General features: G+C 40.3%; 2 protein-coding genes across 2 annotated transcripts in view; one reads left to right on the top strand and one right to left on the bottom strand.

The window, feature by feature from the left end:
* LOC140734216 (beta-arrestin-1-like) overlaps positions 1–17750 on the bottom strand; it is a 51030-nt gene extending 33280 nt beyond the window's left edge. The window contains exons 1-5 of the mRNA XM_073057896.1: positions 17640–17750; positions 7257–7302; positions 4691–4721; positions 4184–4244; positions 58–102 (exon numbers count right to left, since the gene is read on the bottom strand). Coding sequence (XP_072913997.1) covers positions 58–102; positions 4184–4244; positions 4691–4721; positions 7257–7276 — 157 coding nt within the window. The 5' untranslated portion in view covers positions 7277–7302; positions 17640–17750. The remainder of the gene's footprint in view (positions 1–57; positions 103–4183; positions 4245–4690; positions 4722–7256; positions 7303–17639) is intronic.
* Positions 1–23771, top strand: part of LOC140734215 (phosphatidylinositol 3,4,5-trisphosphate 5-phosphatase 2-like) — a 209514-nt gene that overhangs the window by 1981 nt on the left and 183762 nt on the right. The window lies entirely within an intron of this gene.

The following is a 23771-nucleotide window of genomic DNA, read 5'->3' as shown; positions in this document are numbered from 1 at the left end:
GAACCGGCAAACTTAGTTCAGTGATTTAAGTACAGCGTATCAGCTCAGCGTCCTTACCTTTCCTGTCCTTTAGGTACTCTGGGTCAATCAGCAATACTCCATCTGCAAGAAACAATCCAAAACAATTTGTAAAGTAACAGTGTGAATGCAACCTATTGACCCCAAAAACGTGATTTCTGAATTCTAGCATTGACTAACCTGGGAGTGTCATAGAATTTATATTCATTCATAGTTTTTAAATCAATGTTCCATTGTCTACTTATGACTTGCTGGAAAACACATTTTTAAAATTAATTGATAAGCATCAATGGCAAAGCTAATTGTCCTTGAACTGAGAGACTCAGTAGGAGGGGGAGAGTCGACCACACTGCTGTGGTTTTAGGGAGACGTGGACCAGACTGAATAAGGATAGATAAGTTACTGTGTATTCATAGACCGAACACGTTTGATACTTTTCTAGACACCACTACTGTCGTACATCTCAAGACCCACAAGAACATTTATTGTAAGCAACACACACAAAATGTTGGTGGAATGCAACAGGTCAGGCAGCATCTATAGGAAGAAACACTGTCGACATTTCGGGCCGAGACCCTTCGTCAGGACATTTATTGTGTTCAGTCGGTTCCCTCACTATAGGAAGTATGTGGAAGTTTTAAAGAAGGCGCAGAGGAGATTTACCAGGATGCCACCTGGATTAGAGAATGTCTTATGTAGAAAGCTTGAATGAACCAAGGCTTCTCTCTTTGGAGCAAAGGAGGCAATTTAATAGAGGTGTATAAGGTGATAAGAGGCACCATACAATGGACAGCCAGAAACTTTGCCCCAGGGCAACTGCCTAATTCCAGGGGACATCCTTTTAAGATGAGTGGAGAAGTCAGGCATTGTTTTTTACATGGATAGCTGTGGATGCCTGGAATACCCTGCTAGTCGTGGTGATAGAGGCTGACTCAAAAGGGATGTTTAAAAGACATTTAGATAGCTATACGGTTGTCAGAAAATTGGAGGGTTATAGGCTATTTGGGAGAGAGGGGTTAGATTCAATGTTCAAAGTACATTTATTATCCAAGTATGTATACTATATACAGCCTTGAGGTTGCTCATGGAGTAGGTTTATTTAGGCTGTCACAGCGTCGTGGGCCAAAGGGCCTGTACTATGCTATACAGCCCTATGTTCTAAAATAGGATCAGGATTAGGCATCTAGGCCCTTCGAGGCTTCTTTGCCATTTAACATGATTATGGATAATTGTCCTACTGGCCTCAATTCTTCCGTCTCAATTCTCCATACCTCCCTCCACTTTAAATACTCTTCGTGATACAACATCCAGGACAGAGAACTCCAGAGATACAGCACTGCCTGTGAGAAGAAGTTTTCACTTACCTCACTTGTAACTGACTACATCCTTATCTTGTAGTTGTGTTCCGTTTTTCGAGAATCTCCCACTAGCAAAAGTATCCCATCAGCTACTTCGTCAAGCCTTGTTAGGATCTTAACTGTTTTAATAAACACCCCTCAATCTTCCAAATTCCAATGGATACAGGCCCAAGCTATTTAGTCTCTCTTAGCTGGACAGCCCTCTTCTCCCAAAAATCCTCTTATCTGAAAACAATTTATTAACTTCAGATTACATAACTAAAGTAGAATCCTCCAATTGTCAGGGCGGGATTTATAAATTCTGGACAATAGATTATAAGTCCCTTACTTCATACCTTAATGTGACAGGTGATTGCAAGAGTTATCATTTTTTCTTGACATTACAAATGGGGATATAAATAGCAGCAGCTTCTGTATCACACGTAAAAACACGTCAATGTACAAACACAATGTGGTCTATGTGACTGCTACCATTGCTAAGTCTGATCTTATCTTAGTCTGTATTTGCATGTGTGAATGTTATACCCGGCTTCCTGTTAGCAATATAAGTTTTGTCTCCTTTCCAACTCATTGTCTGTGATCTTTCAACTTGCACAGAATGGGGATTGGCCATAGAAACATGGTGGCATATGAGGCTCACTGCAATCAGTAAGGATCGATTATTCTCAGCACTGGTGCACCACAAGGTTGCATCCTCTGCCCCCTTCTCTATTCCCTGTACTCTCACATGGCCGGATTATGCATTAACTCCATCTACAAGTTTGCAGATGATACCACCACAGTGGCACATAGCTCAGATAACGATGTGTCAGAGTACGGAAAGAAGACAGGAAGCTTTGCAACATGACGTCATGACAACAGCCTTTTCCTTGAAGATTTGATCATTGACTTCAGGAAGAGGTTTGTTGCACATGTTCCTATCTACATCAACAAAGCTGAATTTGAATGTGTTGGCAACTTTAGGTTGCAAGGAGTGAACATCATTAATAACCTGTCTTGGTCCAATCACGAAGATGCCACAGTCCAGAAAACTCACCAACATCTTTATTTCCCAATCAAGAGAAATTCAGCAATTGCTGGAAATCCAACCAACACACACAAATTGCTGGAGGAACTCAGCAGGCCAGGCAGCATCAATAGAAAGGACTGCAGTTGATGTTTCAGGCTGAGACCAGAAACATTGGATGTTTGTTCATTTTCATAGATGCTGCCTGACCTGTTGAGTTCCTCCAGCATTTTGTATGGGTTGCCTTTGGATTTTTGGCATTTTTATTGGCCAGACATGATAATATTGTCCCAAATTCTATCAGTGTTTGATCCATACATTTAAGAGGAGAGGAGATTTTTTTTTGTTATATCAGTTTGGAACTGAAACATGCTTACATCCTTTCCTTGGGTGCTTCCTCCACCCATATACAATTCAAAAGCCCTGACTCACAACCAGTGGTGCTGGCCGCATTTGCTATCCATATCAAATATTTAGATAATAATGTGATAAACTAGATTAACAAATTTGTAGATGACACCAAGACTGGGAGTGCAGTGGACAATGAAGGAGGCTATCAAAACTGGAAAAATGGGCTGAGAAGTCGCAGGTGGTGCTTAATGCAGAGGTATTGTATTTTGTGAGGACAAACCAAGGTAGCAGTAGGGCACTGAGGAGAATGGCAGAACAGAGGGATCTGGGGACATGGATCTGTAATTTCCTTCAAAGGGTCATCACAAGTAAATAGGGTCATAAAGAGAGCTTTAGGCATATTGCCCTTTATAAATCAAAGTATTGAGTATAGATGATGGAAAGTTATGTTGAAGTTGTGTAGGATGTTGGTGAAGCCTAATTTGGAGCATTGTCTGCAGTTTTGGTCAGCAATCTACAGGAAAGATGTAAGATTGAAAGAATGCAAGGAAAATTTTCAACGTGTTTCCAGGACTCGAGACCCTCAGATATAGCGAAAGTTTGAATGGGTTGAGACATTATTCCTTGGAGCAAAGGAGAATGAGGCGAGATTTGATAGAGGTATACAAAATTACGATAGGGTAAACGCAAGCATGCTTATTCCATTGAGTTTGGATGACGCTAGAGATAGAGGTCATGAGTTAAGTGTGGAAGGTGAAACGCTTAAGAGAAACATGAGGGGGAACGTCTTCACTCAGAGGCTGGTGAGAGTGTGGAATGCACTGCCAGCGGAAGTGGTGGATGCAGGTTTGATTTCAATATTTAAGAGAAATTTGGATAGGTACATTGATGGAGGGCTAGGATCCAGGTGAAGAAACATGACCGAAGTGATTTTGACTGTGGAATAATTGTCCGTGTCAGGTGGGCTGGTTAGAGTATCTCAGAAACTGTTGATCTCCTGCGATTTTCATTTACAGCAGTCTGTAAAGTTTACACGGAATGGTGTGAAAAACAAAAAAAAACATCCCGTGAGCAACAGCTCTGCGAGTTAAAATGTCTTGTTAATGAGAGAGGTCAGAGGAGAATGGCCAGACTGGTTTAAGCTGAGAAGAGGGTGACAGTAACTCAAATAACAACTCATTGCAACAGTAGAAAAGCATTTCTGAATACACAGCACATTGAGCTTTACAGTGGATGGGATACACCAGCTGAAGACCGCGGACATTTTATTAGGTGTAGGAGGTACCTAATGAGGTGGCAATTAATCGTACTTACATGCAAACACGCATTCATACACTGGCGTACATGCATGTACATGATTAAGCATTCACGTGTTCTTTACCCACAGACATGTTTATGCACACTCATGTTACACTATTGCTACCAATGTGTAAATAGTATCCTTGCTCACCAACTGGATCCACTTTGTCAATATGGTCAATAAAGTCTCGCTTTCCCAGGTAGAGTGACAGCTGATGAAAGGAAATGAGCATTACCCAACACGTTTGTAACATACTCCAAAAAACCCCATGTGAATAAATATCACGGATAAAAGTCAAAATTACTCCCAGTGTTCCATATTGACAGTAATAACATGCAAGTTGCTGTTCATTATCATAAATTGAAATGAAATAAAATGCTGAAATTAGAATTTAATAGCTCAATACTGAATGAAAACTTCATCTAGAATGACAGACAAGGCCTGAAATTGAACTTGCAAAATAAAAGCAGTAGCTAGTGAGAATCCCTAGAGTCTGGAGAGAGAAACAGAGAACCCTTTCAGACCAGTGATATTTCATTAAAGTCATTATAGACCTGAACCTTTAAATCTGTTGCTCTGCTCATGAATGTTGTCTCATCTGTTAAGTGTTTCTAGCATTGCTGTTTTTAATCCAGATTTACAACTTTTTACACTAACCTTCTGATTGGGGCTGGTCTTTTTGAAAACCCTGTAAAATCGAAAAATACAATATCATCCATCCAGACTGTAATGTTCCAGTATTAATCTCAAAGTATCATTACAGGTTTTTGCAATAGAAAAATTAAAATCTCATTAGGAAGGGCTCACCAGCGGCTATCATTGAACTTTCCGAAGGCCCATAAAATTTCCACTAGCTTAACTTAAAAATTATTTTCCAACTAAATGAAAGTTAAGCTTATTTAATTATTTTTCTCAATACAAATTTTGACATTTGGATGGTTTCGGAAGACTGGAAAATTTCAAATATCACTTTGCTCTTCAAGAAGGGAGAGAAGCAGAAGAAAGGAAACTATAGGCTCAGTGGTTGGGAAAATGTTGGAATTGTTTATTAAGAATGAGGTCCCAGGGTACTTGGAGAAACATGATAAAATAGGCTGCACTCAGCATGGTTTCCTCAAAAGAAAATCTTGCCTGACATATCTGTTGGAATTCTTTGAAGAAATAACAAGCAAGATAGACAAAGGAGAATCAGTTGATGCATTTTCAGAAGCCCTTTGACAAGATTGCACACCTGAGCCTGCTTAACAAGTGAAGCCCATGGTATTACAGGAAATATTCTTGCATGGATAGAGCAGTGGCTGATTGGCAGCCACTCTATGAATTGACCTTACACTAGAGAATATTAAAAATTTGTTGTATAGGGGAGGTCCTCACAGAGAGTGGTGAATCTCTGGTATTCATTATCTCTGAGGGTTATTGAGACTAGATAGTTGGAGGTAGTTAAAGAGAAGGTAGGTGCATTTTTGAATGATTAAGGAATTAAGAGCTCTGGGGAAATGGAAACAAAGAGAAGATGAGGACTGGGACATTCAGCTATGATCATTATCTTGAGGGGTCAATTTGTCTACTTCTGTTCCTATTTTCTTATGTTCTTATTGTATTATTATTACTATTATTATTATTATTACAATTTATTTTTTCTCAGCTGAAGCTGGTGAAACCTAAGGTAAGGACATAGCCAAGCATACTCATTTCTCAATTGCCCTGAACTTTTGACTATTCTAGTAGTGTTTCATTTTGTGGCTTTCTGAAGATTTACATAGATATTACTGTGTAGCCCTAATTGTTAAATGCTGTTGTGCAGTGACTTTGCGATATTACTGTTGGGACAACGTATACCCTATTCAACTTCCATAATCTTTCAATTTCCCCTCTTAATTCAGCGTATTTCTGGTGTTTTTTACTTATTGATTTCTGTAAGTTATGTGCGTTTGGAATGGCTATATCTATTAAATGAGTTGTTGTTGCTTGTTTATCTTGTATTATTATATCCTGATGGTTATTATGGATTGGATTATCTGTAATAAAGGATGGGTGGCAATATAATTAGTGGGGCTCTGACTCAAAAAACTGGATCAGGCTTGTATTTGTAGTAAGGTAAGGTATCTTTTATGAGTTTGTATTATTATTAGAGATACAGCACAGTAACAAGCCCTTCTGGTCCATTGAGCCTGTGCCACACAATTACAACCATGTGACCAATTAACCTACTAACCAGTACATTTTTGGAATGTGGGAGGAATCCAGAGCACCCAGAGGAAATGCACATGCTCACAGGAAGAACTTACAAGCTCCTTACTGAAGTGGCGGGAATTGAACCTGGAATGTTGGCGCTGTAAAGTGCTATGTTAACTACAATGTTACCGTGCCATCCCAACTCAATATTCCTATTGGATTCTTTGTTGATAGAGCAAAAACACACACCGCCTCCAGGAGCAGCACACCCTGGATGGACCTAAAGCAGCAGGAAGCTGTAGAGAAGCATCTTGTTGGAGTTAGCACACGGTGTAGAAGTAGGTGATGCCCAGAGGCATTCACTGAGTGAGCACCAGTTTTAACATCAAGTAAGTTTGAGGCAGGCATGAATTTACCCTTATTTTAATTCATGGGTCCTTTACAAATCATTCAATAGTAACTCCTGCCCAACATCGGTAGGAGGGGTGTGAAGTTTGATATTTGGATGATTATTGGGGTAAGTTTGGGCTCCATTGGTTTGTTGTAATTGTGTCTATATTTTCGTTGTTTAACTTTTTCTTCAATTTTGAGAAATTTCTGTTCCACCCTTCTGAGATATTTATCAGGAGCACTGCATATGCTAGCCCTCAGAATTATCAATGATCCCTGCATTTCATCCAACAATCATTTTGACCAACAACCATCAAGCAGGAGATACCATAATATTTGGACAAGGATTGTTAGGATGGGAAACAGCTTCTTCCTCCCAGGCAGTGAGACTACTGAAATCCCCGCCACCCACCATGCATGAAGCATCAGTAACATTTACTTTCATAAATGCACCTTAGTATTTGTTAATTTATTTGTGATAATATGACTTTACATGTTGTGTGTGAGTTATTTATACTGTGTTATGCACCTTGTTTCATTTGATGGTATACATGCATGCAGTTGAAAGTGACGATAAACTTAAACTTAAGACAACCATAAAAAAAACAACTAAAAAGAAAATGGATCCAGATTTGTAAACTGAGAGTATTTTACTCACTTTCCTGCCTTTTGACTCATGCTGGAAAACTGCTGGATACAGAGACCTGCAAAATAGAATAGGCAGAACTTATGTTTAATATGTTAATATCCAAGTATGTACAGTCAACTATAAATACTAAGATTTAACACAGGACAACTGCATTAAGAGGTTTTGTTATACCATAATTTCCCAGAAGTACCAAATGGTCACACACTTTTACACGTATTGTGACTTAAGCTCTTGTCTGATATATATGTGCATCCCAGTCATACAGAATAGATTAAATGCACTTAGATGTATACAGAGTGAAAACAAACCATTCAGCCCACTCTGATCCAGATTAATTTCATCCAAGAGCACTTGGTCCATTGCCTTCTATACCTGGGTAACTCAAGGGTTTGTATAGATACTTGTTAAATACTGTCAGCAATTTTGCTTCCACTACACTCAAAGTTATGCTTAGTAACTCCCCCTTTGGCAGGCATCACAGCTTGTAAACACTTTCTGTAGCCAACTAAGCGTCCTTCAATTTTTGTTTGGGGGATTTTCGCCTATGCTTCCTTGCAAAAGGCTTCTAGTTCTGTGAGATTCTTGGGCTGTCTTGCATGCACTGCTCTTTTGAGGTCTATCCACAGATTTTCGATGATGTTTAGGTCGGGGGACTATGAGGGCCATGGCAAAACTTTCAGCTTGTGCCTCTTGAGGTAGTCCATTGTGGATTTTGAGGTGTGTTTAGGATCATTATCCTGTTATAGAAGCCATCCTCTTTTCATCTTCAGCTTTTTTACAGATGGTGTGATGTTTGCTTCCAGAATTTGCTGGTATTTAATTGAATTCATTCTTCCCTCTACCAGTGAAATGTTTCCCGTGCCACTGGCTGCAACACAAGCCCAAAGCATGATCAATCCACCCCTGTGCTTAAGAAGTGTTCTTTTCATGAAATTCTGCACCGTTTTTTCTCCAAACATACCTTTGCTCATTGCGGCCAAAGAGTTCTATTTTAACTTCATCAGTCCACAGGACTTGTTTCCAAAATGCATCAGGCTTATTTAGATGTTCCTTTGCAAACTTTTGATGCTGAATTTTGTGGTGAGGACGCAGGAAAGGTTTTCTTCTGATGACTCTTCCATGAAGGTCATATTTGTGCAGTTGTCGCTGCACAGTAGAACAGTGCACCACCACTCCAGAGTCTGCTAAATCTTCCTGAAGGTCTTTTGCAGTCAAACGGGGGTTTTGATTTGCATTTCTAGCAATCCTACGAGCAGTTCCCTTGTAAAATTTTCTTGGTCTTCCAGACCTCAACTTGAGCTCCACCATTCCTGTTAACTGCCATTTCTTAATTACATTACGAACTGAGAAAACAGCTACCTGAAAATGCTTTGCTATCTTCTTATAGCCCTCTCCTGCTTTGTGAGCATAATTTATTTTAATTTTCAGAGTGCGAGACAGCTGCTTAGAGGAGACCATGACTGCTGATTGTTGGGACAAGGTTTGAGGAGTCAGGGTATTTATAAAGCTTTGAAATTTGCATCACCTGGACTTTCCTGTATAAGATAATGAGAGGCATTGATCGTGTTGATAGTCAGAGGTTTTTGCCCAGGGCTGAAATGGTTGCCACAAGAGGACACAGGTTTAAGGTGCTGGGGAGTAGGTACAGAGGAGATGTCAAGGGTAAGTTTTTTATGCAGAGAGTGGTGAATACATGGAATGGGCTGCCGGCAATGATGGTGGAGGCGGATACAATAGGGTCTTTCAAGAGACTTTTGAATAGGTACATGGAGCTTAGAAAAATAGAGGGCTATGAGTAAGGTAGGGACACGTTCGGCACAACTTTGTGGGCCGAAGGTCCTGTATTGTGCTGTAGGTTTTCTATATTTCTATGTTTCCTAATGATGACTGTGAACAAGCCACAGCCCTAACAAGCTAATTAAGGTCTGAGACCTTAGTAAAAGTTTGTCTGAGAGCTCAAATCTCTTGGGGTTCTCAAACTTCTGCATAGTGCTCCTTTCCTTTTTTTTCACGCTAAAATTGTACAAAACAAAAATAATACACTAATCTTGTTTAATATAAAACCTTGGTTAGATCCCACTTGTGGAGTACTGTGTTCAGTTCTGGTCACCTCACTACAGGAATGATGTGGATGCTATAGAGAGAGTGCAGAGGAGATTTACAAGGATGTTTCCTGGATTGGAGAGCGTGCCTTATGAGAATAGGTTGAATGAATTTGGCCTTTCCTCTTTGGAGTGTCGGAGGATGACAGGTAACCTGATAGAGGTGTATAAGATAATGAGAGGCATTGACCGTGTGGATGGCCGGAGGCTTTTTCCCAGGGCTGAAATGGTTAAATTGAGGGGGTATAGTTTTAAGGTGCTTGGAAGTAAGTACAAGGGGGATACAAGAGGTAAGTTTTTCACACAGAGAGTGGGGGTGCAGAGGCAGATACAACAGAGTCTTTTCAGAGTCTCTTAGATAGGTACGTGGATCTTAGAAAAATAGAGGGCTATGCAGTAAGGAAATTCTAGGCAGTTTCTTAAGTACAACATTGTGGGCCAAAAGGCCTGCAATGTGCTGTAGGTTTCTATGTTCTTGTGTTGCAGCCAGTCAATGTACTCTCCATTACACATCTACAGAAGTTGGTCAGAGTTTTCGATGTCATGCTGAACTTTTTCAAACACCTAAGGAATTAGAGGCACTGCCGTGCTTTCTTCGTAATTGCACTTACATGCTGGGCCCAGTAAAAGTTCTCCAAAATGATAGCACCAAGAAATTTAAAGTTGCTGACCCTCTCCACCTCTGATCATCTGATGAGGACTGGCTGTCTGGTTTTAGTCCTCTTGAAGTCAATAATCAGCTCCTTGGTCTTGCTGACATTGATTGTTGTGACACCACTCAGACAGATGTTCAATCTCCCTCCTGCATGCTGATTAGTCATTGGCTTTGATTCAGCCTATGACAGTGATATTGTCAGTAAACTTGAATATGGCATTGGGACAAGTAGTGTATTCGAGGTTCTCCTCACTCTCTGGATGAAAGTGTCTCTGCTCAGATTCCCCCTAAATCTCTTTACTCCTGACCATAAATCTATGTCTTCTTGTTTTATCTTTGGTAATGGGGAAGTTTCCTGTAGTTTTTCCAATCTATACCTTTCAATCCTACATATGGCAGTTGAGCTCCTCTTAACCTTCTCTACTCCAAGGGAAAAAGAAGTCCTCACTTTTACTGTCTCTCCTCATGGAGGAAGTATCCCAGGCTACATCCTGGCAAATTTCCTTCCCACTCTCCCAGTGCAGTCACATCCCTCTTACAGTATGGGGACCAGAACTACATGCAGTGTTCCAGTGGAGGTCTAACCAGATCTGTATGAAGTTCGGGCATAACCTCCTGGCTCCTACACTCACTATCTTGGCCAATGAAAGCCAGCACCCATTCAATTGCTCTAAGATGAAGAGAAGCAGTAATTCCTCTTGACTGACCAGAACTTGGTTAGAGAGTGTACAAATAGCCTTGTGAAAGCCTGCATTTAAGGAAAATTTAAATGGCTCATTGCTCAGAAACTTCTAAACGATTGCATTCCATTCTTGTGATGACTTTCCATTCAATCTTTATGCTCCATCAGAAGATGGCCATTACTGATGTGGATTGTGTCAAAGGACTGGTAATAGACTTTGAATCCAGATGCATGGTGTAAATTTTTGTTTAACTTTTGATAGGGGTATCGAGTAGATTTTATTTACAATGAGATCATGGCGGAGAATAATAACCAGTTAACTGAGCTTGAGTACAGTATGAGACTTTTTAAGTTCTGATAAAGGGTTTTGACCTGGAACATGGACTGTTAATTCCCCTCCATAGATGCTGTCTGACCTGCTGAGTTCAGGCTCTATGTTTAAAGGGGAGGGTGAGATGTCCATAAGACCATTAGACATAGGAGCAGAATTAGGCCATTCAGCCCATCAAGGTTGCTCCACCATTCCATCATGGCTGATCCTGGATCCCATATGCCCCATATACCTATCTTTCTGCCATATCCTTTGTTGCCCTGATCGAACCAGAACCCATCAACTTCCACATGGACTTGGCCTCCTCTGCAGTTTGTGACAGAGCATTCCACAGATTTACTACTCTATGGCTAAAAATATACCGCCTTACCTCTTTTCTAAAGAGATGCCCCTCAATTTTGAGGCTGTGTCCTCTAGTCTGAATGCCCCCATCATAGAAACCATCCTCTCCATTTCCACCCTATCTAGTCCTTTCAATATTTGTTTGTTCTCAATCAGATCTCCCACGTTTTTCTAAATTCCAATGAGTACAGACCCAAAGCTGCCAAACGCTCCTCAAATGTTAACCCCTTCATTCCCAGAGTCATCCTCATAAACCTCCGCTGGACTCTGTCCAATGACAACACATCTGTTCTGAGATATGGGACACAAAACTGTTGACAATATTCTAAGTGTGGCCTGACTAGTGTCTTATAAAGGCTCAGCATTGTCTCCTTGTTCCTATATTCCATCCTCATGAAATAAATGCCAAAATTGCATTTACCTTCTTTACTACAGACACAACCTGTAAATTAACCTTCTGGGAGTCTTACACGAGAATCCCTAAGTCCCTCTGTACCTTTGATGTTTGAACATTCTCCCCATTTAGATAATAGTCCTCACTGTTATTCCTTTTAACAAAATGCATTATCATACATTTCCCAACACTGTAATCCATCCGTCACTTTTTATCCCATTCTTCTAAGTCCTGCTGCAATTGCATTGGTTCCTCAGCACTACCTACCCCTCCACCTATCATCGTATCATCCGCAAACTTTGCCACAAAGTCATCAATTCCATTATCTAAATCATTGACAAATAATGTGAAAAGTAGTTGTCCCAATACTGATCCCTGAGGAATACCACTAGTCAGGGCAGCCAATCAGAAAAGGCCCCTTTTATTCCCACTTTGATCACTGTCTCCTCAAGGTTCCTTTATATTAAGCTCCCTAATATGATCTGGGTTATTACACTACACCCAGTCTAAGATAGCCTTTCCCCGAGTAGGCTCAAGCACAAGTTGCTCTAAAAAGGCATCTTGTAGACATTTAACAGATTCCCTTTCTTGTGATCCAACACCAACCTGATTTTCCCAATCCTCTTGCACGTTGAAGTCCCCCATTACAATTGTCTGATTGCCCTTATTACATGCCTTTTCCAGCTCCCTTTGCAATCTCAACCCTGCACCTTGGCTACTATTTGGAGGCCTATATATGAATCCCATAATGTTTTTTTTCGACCCTTTCAATTTCTTGACTCCACCCACAAAGGTTCAACATTCTCTGACCCTATGCCACCTCTTTCTAAAGATGTAATTCCAACTCTTACCAACAGAGCCACACCACTGCCTATGCCTTCCTGCCTGTCCTTTCAACACAAAGGGTATCCTTTGATGTTAAGCTCCCAACTATGGCCTTCTTTCAGCCAAGTCTCAGTGATGCTCACAACGTCATACCAACCAATCTCTAATTGCCCCACAAACGTGTCCACTTTATTTCAAATGCTATTCACATTTAAATACAGCAACTTCAGTCCTGCACTCTTTGCCCTTTTGAATTTTGCCTCTGTGGTAGAATTTACCTCTTTGCTCTTTTTGTATTTGTACCCAATCATTGGCTTGTTCTTCCTTAGATTCATGGTACACCATCTTCTACTTGTAGACCTGCTGGTTCATGCTCAGCTCCATCATACTGGTTCTCATCCCCCTGGCATATTAGTTTAAACCACTCCCAACAGCTCTGGTAAATTTGCCCAAAAGAATATTGGTCCCCCTCAGATTCAAGTGCAAGCCGTCCCTTTTGTACAGGTCCCACCTGCCCCAGGGGAGGTCCTAATTGTCCAGAAACCTAAATCCCTGCCTCCCACTCCAAATTTTCAACCACTTTATGTCATTGTTTGGATTGCATGAACCTTGTCAACTTTAATAATCCATTAATTATAAAAGGAGCAATGGGCTAAGAAAAGAGAAATATATCTAGATGTAAAAACAGAGATGTGAAGATTTAGCAAGAAACAATGAGTGTCCAGCAGAAAGAAAAGACACTCTTTCCACTATGTCTCCATTAATGTAGACTGGAGCATACTCATCATCCCGTGACTTTCCAAAGTTGATAATTAGCTCCTTTGCAGTATTAAGAGACAGGTTGTTCTCTGAGCACCATCTCACTAAGTTCTGTACCTCCCCTCTGTATGCTGATTCATCTCTGTTGGAGATCAACCCGATCACTGTTGTGTCGTCTGCGAATTTGACGATGGTATTGGTGTTAAATGCCGGTACACAGTCATAAGTGAAGAGGGAGTAGAGTATGGGACTCAATACACAACCTTGTGGTGTACCAGTTTTCAGGATAGTAGTGGAGGACAGGTGAGGGCCCTGTCTCACTGCCCGTGAACGCTCTGACAAGAAATTCAGGACCCAGTTGCAGAGTGACAAGCTGAGGCCTAACTGGTGGAGTTTGGAGATGAGCTTGCTGGGAATGACAGTATTAAAAGCAGAGCTATAATCAACAAACAACATCCTCATGTATGTGGGCATACTATGTTGGCTACACTTGCAGGCTGCCCCCCAGCACACCGTGAAGTGTGTTGGTTGTTAGCACAAACGATGCATTTCACTATATGTTTTGATGTATGCATGATATATAAATTTCAATCTGGAATCTTGAATCTTCAATTTGCACCCCTTGCCCAACATCCAGACCCTGACTACCAATCTGCCAAATATCAAGCCAGCTCTATCCTGACAACCAGCTTCCTTACCCAAAACCCTTCCTAAATCTACAATGGGAAATTCTCCCTTTAAAGCTCAGCAACTGGGACTTGCATAGATAGATAGATATCACCATCAATATGGGCAAAGAAGGCTGAAAAGGGCTTCTTCTGTGCCATATATTTGGTTGATTCTGTCATTTTATCTCACAACCTCCTTTCCTCCTTGGATCCCAAACACTCTCCCTCTGCAACCCCGACAAGGTATTACACGATTTGTGAAGTGCAAAGAATAGGATTTTTCTATTTGACTTGGTATTTGGAGACAGTGGAGAAGAGAAATCTCAGGGTTGTACACTGCATACGTATTTTGATGACAAATGTACCTTTGAACGTGATATTTTGGGCCATGTATGTTACAATATTCTGAGGTGACAGATTTCAGCTGCAAAGAAGAACAGTGCTTATAGAGTCACAGAGTCCCACAGTACAGAAATGGGCCTAACATGTTCAAGATGACCAGAAAGTAGCCATTACTGTTACCAGCACTTGATCCAAAGTCAAGGTAAAATTACCATATCAAATTACCATGTTACCATATAGTACCTTGAGATTCATTTTCTTGCAGGCATTTACAGGAAAATAAAAAAAATACAACAGAATTTTGAAAAACTATACATAAACCTAGACTGACTAACAACATCTTAGACAAACAAACAGTCTCCCAGACTTGCTCTGGTTGATAGTTTTCTCTTAACCAAAGCATTCAAATCGAGGATTTTGTATTTACCATTTTACACTTTGGATGCAGAATAGCTCAGGAGATTTCCTACATTACACTTCCAGAATGCTTCCGTTGTAAAGCTCTGTGGTTTCCATGGATTGCAAAAAGCATAATGCAATTGCAACCATGCCTTTCCTTTATCCATTCTGCCACCCAATGAAGCATGTTACACAATTAATTACACTTTGTTAATGATACTGCATCAGGGGATGAAGCTCACATGTTCTATCTTGGCCTGGTACCTTCCAAATTTGATCTATAGGAGCTTTAAATTCATTATGCTAATCTGACAATAAGAAGGGACAAGTCTGCGCAGTCTATTTTTACCTGAGGGCTCAGCAGAAGGCTTCAACATTGAAATATTCATTGCTAAGCAGCTACTGGAAAAGAGCTTTGGGTGGATTATTGAAAACACACAGCCAGGCACACATTATGAAATGAAGGTGTAAGAAATCCTTAATAAGCTTCAGTGATTACAGAATACTGTCTAGTGTTAGACCTTTTACATTGAGGGAGAGCATTTAAATCAAGGTGAGTGGGGAAACTACATATCAGATTGCATAAAAAGATGTCAAGGCCTGGTCTAGATTCCTTCCAGATGCAATTTGTTATTCCTGCTCCTTGAGCAACTTCGAGCAACAGAGTAATGTAGCGGGTTAGCACAATTGTTTTACAGTGACAGCACTCACCGATCAGGGTTTGGTTGCTGCTGTTGTCTGTAAGGAGTTGGTATATTCTCCCTAAGGGGTTTGCATGTTTTCCTTCTGGACGCACCAGTTTGCTCCTACGTTCTAAAGATGTACGAGTTAGGATGAGTACATTGTGGGCACGCAATGTTGGTGCTGGCTGTATGGTGACACTTGTAGGCTGCCCTCAGCACCTTCTCAACATCAAAGGCACATTTCACTGTATTCTTTGATGTGACAAGGTTGATCATTAGAGCTAGACCAACAACTTACATTTGGACTTATCCTTTAACAAGGTTTAAAAAAAGACATTCTTGTGGGAGTGTTGATATTGAGTCATACCATGAGAAGTTGATTGAAACTTCAGTCAAAGAGCAGGAGAGAGTGCTGGGCCACTTTTGGGAGGGAATTCCAGAACTTAATTTCCTTATTTTCTCTTGTGAGATGGCAGGGTGCCTTTGGTTCATTAGGCCCCTCGGGATCAGAATCCGGTGAGCCAAATATCACTGACATAAATTGTGAAATCTGTTGTTCTGTGGCAGAAGTACATTGCAATATACAGCAATAAAAATGATAAATTACAATAAGAAGTATATATGTAAAACAAAGGATCAGAACAAATGTAAAAAATCATTGTATTTCAGTCAGAGGGGTGAATCTATGGAACAGTTGTGGTGAGAATTTAAAAACATGCACCACACTTAACAAGTTGAAAATTATTTAAAAGTAACAATGAACAAATATAAAATACATGATTTAAAACAAATGGGATAATGTAAATAAATGATTCTTGGAATTGGATTTCGTGTTAAAAGATTACGAAATTTTTTGTCTTGATGTGATGATTGACGTCAAATATGTTTTTGTATAAGTAAGAGGGGTAGGCATAATAAGCTGTAGCTTCAGCCTACCCCCTTTCGGTCTGGTTTAAAGAGTTTTATTATTTAATTTTGTCTTATGAAATCATTGTTGAAAATGATGCTTTTTGTTATGTTTGTACTGATCAAAATAAAGTTTCATTTATTCATTCATTTTTATGTATATGGTATATATATATATTTATATATACATTATATAATGATTTCTTATTGTGATTTATATTTTATTATTATGAATTGCAATGTACTGCTGCCACAAAACAACACATTTCACGTGTGTATATGCATGTATGAATTAACTTAAATAAGTGGTGCAAAAAGAGAGCAAATGGTGAGGTTTCTTGTCCATTTAGAAATCTGATGGTGGAGGAGAAGAAGTTGTCCCTGAAACATTGAGTGTGTGTCTTCAGACTTCTGTATCTCCTCCTGGATGGTAGCAATGAGAAGAGGGCATGGCCTGGGTGATGGGAGCTCTTAATGATGGATAACCCCTTTTTGAGGCATCACCTTTTAAAGGTGTTGTCAATGTTGGGGAGGCTAGTTCCCACAATGCATCTGGCTGTACTGAAGGCACAGTCATATGTGGTAGATTAAGCAGAATCAGGGGTGAATTAAATGAATTCAGAGACTCAGAATGATTAGGAGAAGGAATTATGAGATGGGAAGCATAATTACATAGAATTATGACAAGTGATGGTTGTAGAGGACATTAGGGGCATTTAATAAACTCTTAGATAGGCATAAGGATGATAGAAGAATGGAGGGCTCTGTATGAGGAAGGTTTAAATTGATCAGTTAAAAGATTGGTATAACATTGTTGACCAAAAAGCCTGTAACTTTGCTTTAGATTTCTATGTCTAAGAATGAAACTATGAAGTGGTTCCGAGCAAGAATAAGTATCTTAAAATTGAGACAGAACATAGGGCACAAAGCAGTATTGGACACAATTGAGTAAAAACAGCCTCTTTTCCCTTTAATGAGACATTCTCTGAATAAATTGTCAGATAGAAAGAACTGAGATGAGGAGAAACTACTTCACTGCAAGTTCTGCAAAACCTTGCAACTCTCTGCTTCAGAGGACATCAGACACTCACCTGCTGAGTAGTTTCAAATCAGAGTTTCAGTGGATTCTGAAGGATATCGGAACAGGCGGGTGAAGAATAGAATCAACAATGATTGCTCAGGAGTTGAGCACACTTAACAGAATAATTGACCTGCTCCTGTTCCTGGTTCACATTTGTCATTGGAAAAAGTGGTGTGACAATTCAAACAGTTTTAGTAAATATAAACAATTCATATGACTTTACCTGGTCTGATGTGACTTTTAACAGATAATGCCGATTCCACTTATTCCGATTTTAACAACCCCAGTGGGTGGTGAGTCTCGCTGTGACATTTTCTCTCATATCTTTATATACTTTGCCTCCCACTTAGAACAGAATTACAACAGCTCTTGCAGTCCAATCCTATTAATTTATTAATAGGCTAAAGTTTGTGATATAAATAACACTGTTTCTGGGAGACTAAAGTGGAGTTGAAGAGGCAGAAGCGAAGCACAGATTATCCTGGAAGTCATTAAAATGACAGAGGGCAGTTTCTAGGATTAATTAACTATATTGTATCTCTGCAATGCTAGGTCACTTAGACTTGAAGACTTCAGTGGCAGTGCAGAAAGTCAGATTAAATCAGGAACACTTTGCCGTTTGGTTGAACCAGACAAAGGAAACTATTTAAAAATATGCTATAGGTTAACTAGTTATATAAACTCTGTGGCCACTTTATTAGGTACAAGAGGTCGCCAATTAGAGTGATCACTGAATGTATTTCTGTATCATCATGGCCGCCTGCTGCTGTAGACCATTCACTTCCAGGTTTGACATGCTGTGCATTCAGAGATGCTCTTTTGCACTACACTGTTATAACACATGGCTATAAGAGTTACCATTGCCTTCTTATCAGCTTGAACTAGTTTAGCCATTCTTTTCTGACCTCTCTCATTAAGAAGACATTTTCAGCCACAGAACTACTACATTTTGGATGTGTTTTTAGCACCATTCTCTGTACACACCAGAGACTGTTGTGCAAGAAAATCTGTGCTGCTAAGTTAACAAATTTCATGACAGATGCTGATGGTAATAAACCTGATTCTAGTTCTGAAATCCCAAGATACCAGCAGTTTCTGAGATACTCAAACCACCCCATCTGGCACCAACAATCATTCCACAGTCAAAGTCACTTAGATCACATTCCTTTCCAATTCTGATGTTTGGTCTGAACAACTGAACCTCTTGACCATGTCTGCATGTATTTATGCATTCAGTTGCTGCAACATCATTGGCTGATTAGATATTTGCAGTAACAAGCAGGTGTACAGGTGTATCTGATAAAGTAAGTGTAAATCTAATAAAGATCATCCATCTTTCATATTGAAGGTAACTCCCAATTATAGTGTGATGATATTGGGCTTGCTGACATTGCTTTTATCAAGGGATCTTATTTAACTGATGTGTCACACTGTATAGCATCTCTCCAGCAGGACAAACCCACCAGAGAAAGCAACACTGTTGTATATGGAGAGGACGGGGTCCGTGAGCTCTCTGAGTCCTTTACCTTGACTCCAGCTAGCATTATTCCTTTTACTTTATTTTTCATTTATTTCAAGATACGGTGCAGAAACAACCCTTCCAGTTAAAACGAGCCACTCTGCCCAGTAACCCACCTATTTAGCACTAGCCTAATCACAGGCCAATTTACAATGACCAATTAACCTACTAACTAGTATGTCTTTGGATGACGGGAGGAAAGCAGCACCTGGAGCACAGTTCGCAGGGAGAATGTACAGACTCCTTACAGATGGTGCTGGAATAGAGCTTCAGACTCCAGTATGCCCTTAGCTGTAATAGCAAAGTGCCAACAGCTACACTACCGTGGGGCCCTGCATGTTTCATGGTATCAGGTCAAACGTGCACCAGCAGTTCCACTCACCTTTTCTCTTCACAGGTGATCTGTGCTCCTCCTGTTGAACAGAGCTTGTAAGAAAGACTGAGGATTTTTTACACAGAGACTGGTAGGTGCATGAAATGCACTGCTGGGGTAGTGGTAAAGGCAGATACATTCAGGACATTTAATAGACTCTTAGATACGCACATGGATGAAAGGAAACTGGACCGCTCTGTGGGAGATAAAGGTTAGATTGATTGTGGAGGATTGGCACAAAACCAAAGTTCAAAGTAAGTTTGGGTGCCAGAGTCGTGTAGTGGTTAGTGCAACATTATAGGCTGGGGCGTTCTGGAGTTCAGACTTCAATTCCAGCGCCTTTCTGTATGAAGTCTCTGTACATCTGCCCTGTGGAATGCATGGATTCTCCTCGGGAGCCCTGGTTTCCTCCCACAGTCCAAAGACATACAGAGTAGATTATTGGTCATTGTAAATTGTCCTATGATTAGGTTAGGGTTAATCAGAGTTGTGGGGTTGTTGGGGCAGAATAGCTTGAAGGGCCAGAAGGGCCTACTCTGTGTTGTATCACTAAACAGGCAAATACGCAAATAAATAAATAAATTTATTATCACAGTACTTTTATGATACTATATACTACCTTGAGATTAATTTTCTTGCAGGTATTCACAGTAGACTAAAGAAATAAAATAGCATCCATGAAATATATGTACACCACAAAGACGGACAAAAAAAATGTGCAAAAACTACAAGAAAAATAATAATAATAATAATAATGACAACTAAATATGTAATAAATATCAAAAACAAGAATCCTTGGAAGTGAGTTCATTGGTGTAAGATCAGTTTGGTATTGGTTGGGGGAGCGAAGTTGAGCAAAATCATCTACTCTTGTTCAAGAGTCTGAAGCTTGAGGGGTAATAACTGTTCCAACTGGTGATGTAGGCCCTGAGGCTCCTGTACCTCCTTCTTGATAGCAGCAGTAAGAAGAGAGCGTGATCTGCATGGTGGGGGTCCTTGATGATAGATGCTGCTTTCCTGCAACAGTGCGCCTTGTAGATGTGCTCACTGGTGGGACGGTCTTTACTGGTGATGCACTGGGCTACTAATACTAGTATCCACTACTTTTTATAGGCATTTCAGTTTAAAGGCTTTGGTGTTTCCATACCAGGCCATCATGCAACCAGTCAGTATACTATCCACCACACATCTAGAGAAGTTTGTCAAAGCTTTGGATAACACGCCAAATCTTCGCAAGCTTCTAAGAATGTGGAAGCACTGCAGTGACTTCTTTGTAATGCCATTTACGCGCCGGACCCAAAACAGATCCTCTAAAATGATAATGCAGCAGAATTTAAAGTTGCTGACCCTCTCCAACTCTGATCTCCTGATGAGGACTGGCTCATGGACCTCTTCCTCCTCCTTTAGTCAATAATGAGCTCTTTGCTTTTGCTGACATTGAGTGAGAGGGTTTTGCTGTGGCACCATTCAGCCAGATTTCCAACCTCCCTCCTATATGGTGATTTGCCGCCACATTTGATCTGGCCAATGACAGTGGTGTCATCAGCACATATGGCAGTGGAGCTGAACTTAGCTTTGCAGGCATAAGTATAAAGCAATTAGAGCAAAGGTTCAAAGGTTCAGTTAACCCTTTCAAAGGGGAATAAGCTCACACCCTTGTGGTGTACTTTTGATGATGGTGATTGTGGAAGAGATGTTGCCAATCCAAACTGACTGGGGTCTGCAAGTAAGGAAGTTGAGAATCTAGTTGCATAAGGAGATATTGAGGCCTAGGTCTTGGAGCTTACTGATTTGTTTTGAGGGGATGATAGGTTTGAATGAAGAGCTGAGACAATGAAAAACATCCTGATGTATGCCTCTTCACTGTCCAGGGTTGAATGAAGAGCCAATGAAATGGCAGCTGCTGTTGACTTGCAATGATGGTGGGCAAATTGGAGTAGATCCAAGTCACTATTCAGACAGGAGTTGATATATTTTACCACCAACCTCTCAAATAATCATGAGCCAAATGGCCTTCACTGTGCTGTACTGTTCTATGTTTTATGTTCTATATTAATGCAAGAAAATATGGCGAAGAGATTGGAACTAACAACTTGTTCTCCTGGGAGCTAGCATGAATCTGATAGACTGAGTGGCCTGCTGTGTCATTATAAGTAGAAAACAAAACATGTAGTAAGGACAAAGAGTGCACATTGAGTTGGGAACCAATGCCTACCACCAAACATATCTTGGCAGCAGCAACCTTGAAGGAACTAAGAGTCTGGAAGGACTTGGCTGCCGGTCTAGTTCAGTGGCAGGTGGCTAATAAAATATGACATGGATATAGCTACTTGGCATTAACATTAACATTAATCTCCTGCAGATGCTGTATATCTGAGTACGGCAGCATGGCTGAGGTTTGTCCTGATGGAGACAAAGTCCCATCCTCACACTGATGATGTCCTACATTGAACCTTGCAGCATCATTATCATATTAAAGTGATACTTCCAAAAGTGATCTAGTGGCTCAACGCCAGGTTTTTGTGAGCCCTTATGAGCCCTTTTGTAAGTCTGCTCTGAAGCTTAGTAGTCTACCACATTCTTAAATCACAGGGCCCTTCTCCAGAGACTGAACCTCCTTCAAAGTAGACTCAAGAAGGGCATGTAGGGACAAAGTCAGGCATTCCGAAGATCAGATGCCAATCTAGCAAAGCCTGTACATGTGTGCTGTACTGGAAAAGTAGCATGTAGCAAGAAGTGCTAAATGATCCCACTACCAACCAATTAGTTCAAAGGTCTTCAGTCTGCTATCTCCAGTGGTTGAGGGTGGTGGACATTTAAACAACTAACATAAGGTGGGGTTTTCAGGAAGGTCTCCATCCTCAGTAACGGTGGAGTCTAACACACTGTACCAGGGAAAGGCTGAATGATCTGCCAGCATTACTAGTCACAAGTGCCAAGTGACAATTCATTGCCATTTTCTCCTGTGCTCTTCATCAGAGCAGGCAATCTTCATCCATTTTCACTCCATGTGATATCAAGAGAAGAGGATACAGAAAATGTTCTAAGTTCAAAACAAATCTATTATCAAAGTATGTATGTTTCATCCTGAAATTCATTTTCTTGCAGGCATTCACAGTAGAATAAAGAAATACAATAGTATCAATGAAAATTACACACTACCAAAGACTGAAAAACAACTGGTGTACATACGAGGAAAAAATGCAAATAACAAAAACATTAATAAATAAACAAACACTCAGACAAATAAATAATTAAAAAACAGACAGTCAAATAAATAAATATACAGAAAGATAAACAAATGAATACATAAATGAATGAATGAATAAACAAATTAATAAATACTGAGAACATGAGTTGAACGAGTCATCAAAAGATCACCCAAAAAACAGTAGTGCGCGCGCAAGCACACACACACACACACACACACACACACACACACACACACACACACACACACACACACACACACACACACACACACACACACACACACACACACACACACACTCACTGCTGGAGGAACTCAGCAGGTAAGGCAGCATCTATGGAAATGAATTACAGGTCGATGTTTCGGGCTGTGACCCTGAGTCCAGTTGAAATCTGGAATGTCAATCTTGGTGCCAGGAGTACCTCAAGCACTTTAACTTTCATCCTACACTCCAGAAATTGCAAAAAGATTCCATTTTTGCTGACATTGCTGATGGACTGAAGACACCATGGTGTCTTGCTGGTGTACAAGCTAGCTTCAGTAAGATGCTTACAAGGTTTATGCAAGTTAATGCGATCCAGTTTTAGAAGGTAAGGAGATATTTTGATGGATCTCACATGCTTACACGTGAATTGAGGCAATGTTTGGGCCCTGTGAGATGGATCTCTAAATTGGAGATGACTATAATCCCCAGGGTGTCCTTAGTGGCTCTGAAATATGGTTGTTTCCCAATAACATTTACCACGTGAAACTAAAACAATTCAGTTTGCCTGAACAATCTCTCAGATCTGAGGAAGGATAAAATACAAATGGAATAGACAGTCACCTTAAATAAATCCCAGACTTACACGGGATCACTGTGAGTTCAGGAATGACTAGTGACAGATGGTGTAGCATCTGCCACCCCATTCCTTCCCCGGATTCCACAAGGAGTCCAACAGGTTTTACTGGAGAACACCAGTTGTGTTGTGGAATCATGTCTCTGACCCTTCATTAGGTCAAATTCAGGACAGGATCCAAGCTCTGAGATCCGAGGCTTGATGGAAATTCTTACCTTGAAGAATGGAGAAAGCGAGTGATTTGTTTCAGTTTAGTGTTTAAAATGGTTCGTAAATCTTTTAATAATATTTAACATACATCAATTGTGGTTATAATTGTGATCATTTTTATTCTGATCAATTTTAATAGTTTTTAAACATCTCACATATTTGTGGGCTTTTGAAGCAGTGAAATGGTGGCCTTGCTGATTTTG

This window comes from Hemitrygon akajei, chromosome 10, assembly GCF_048418815.1.
Source record: "Hemitrygon akajei chromosome 10, sHemAka1.3, whole genome shotgun sequence".
NCBI lineage: Eukaryota > Metazoa > Chordata > Chondrichthyes > Myliobatiformes > Dasyatidae > Hemitrygon > Hemitrygon akajei.
Note: the sequence above shows the minus strand (reverse complement) of the source record. Positions and strands in the feature narration are given on the sequence as shown.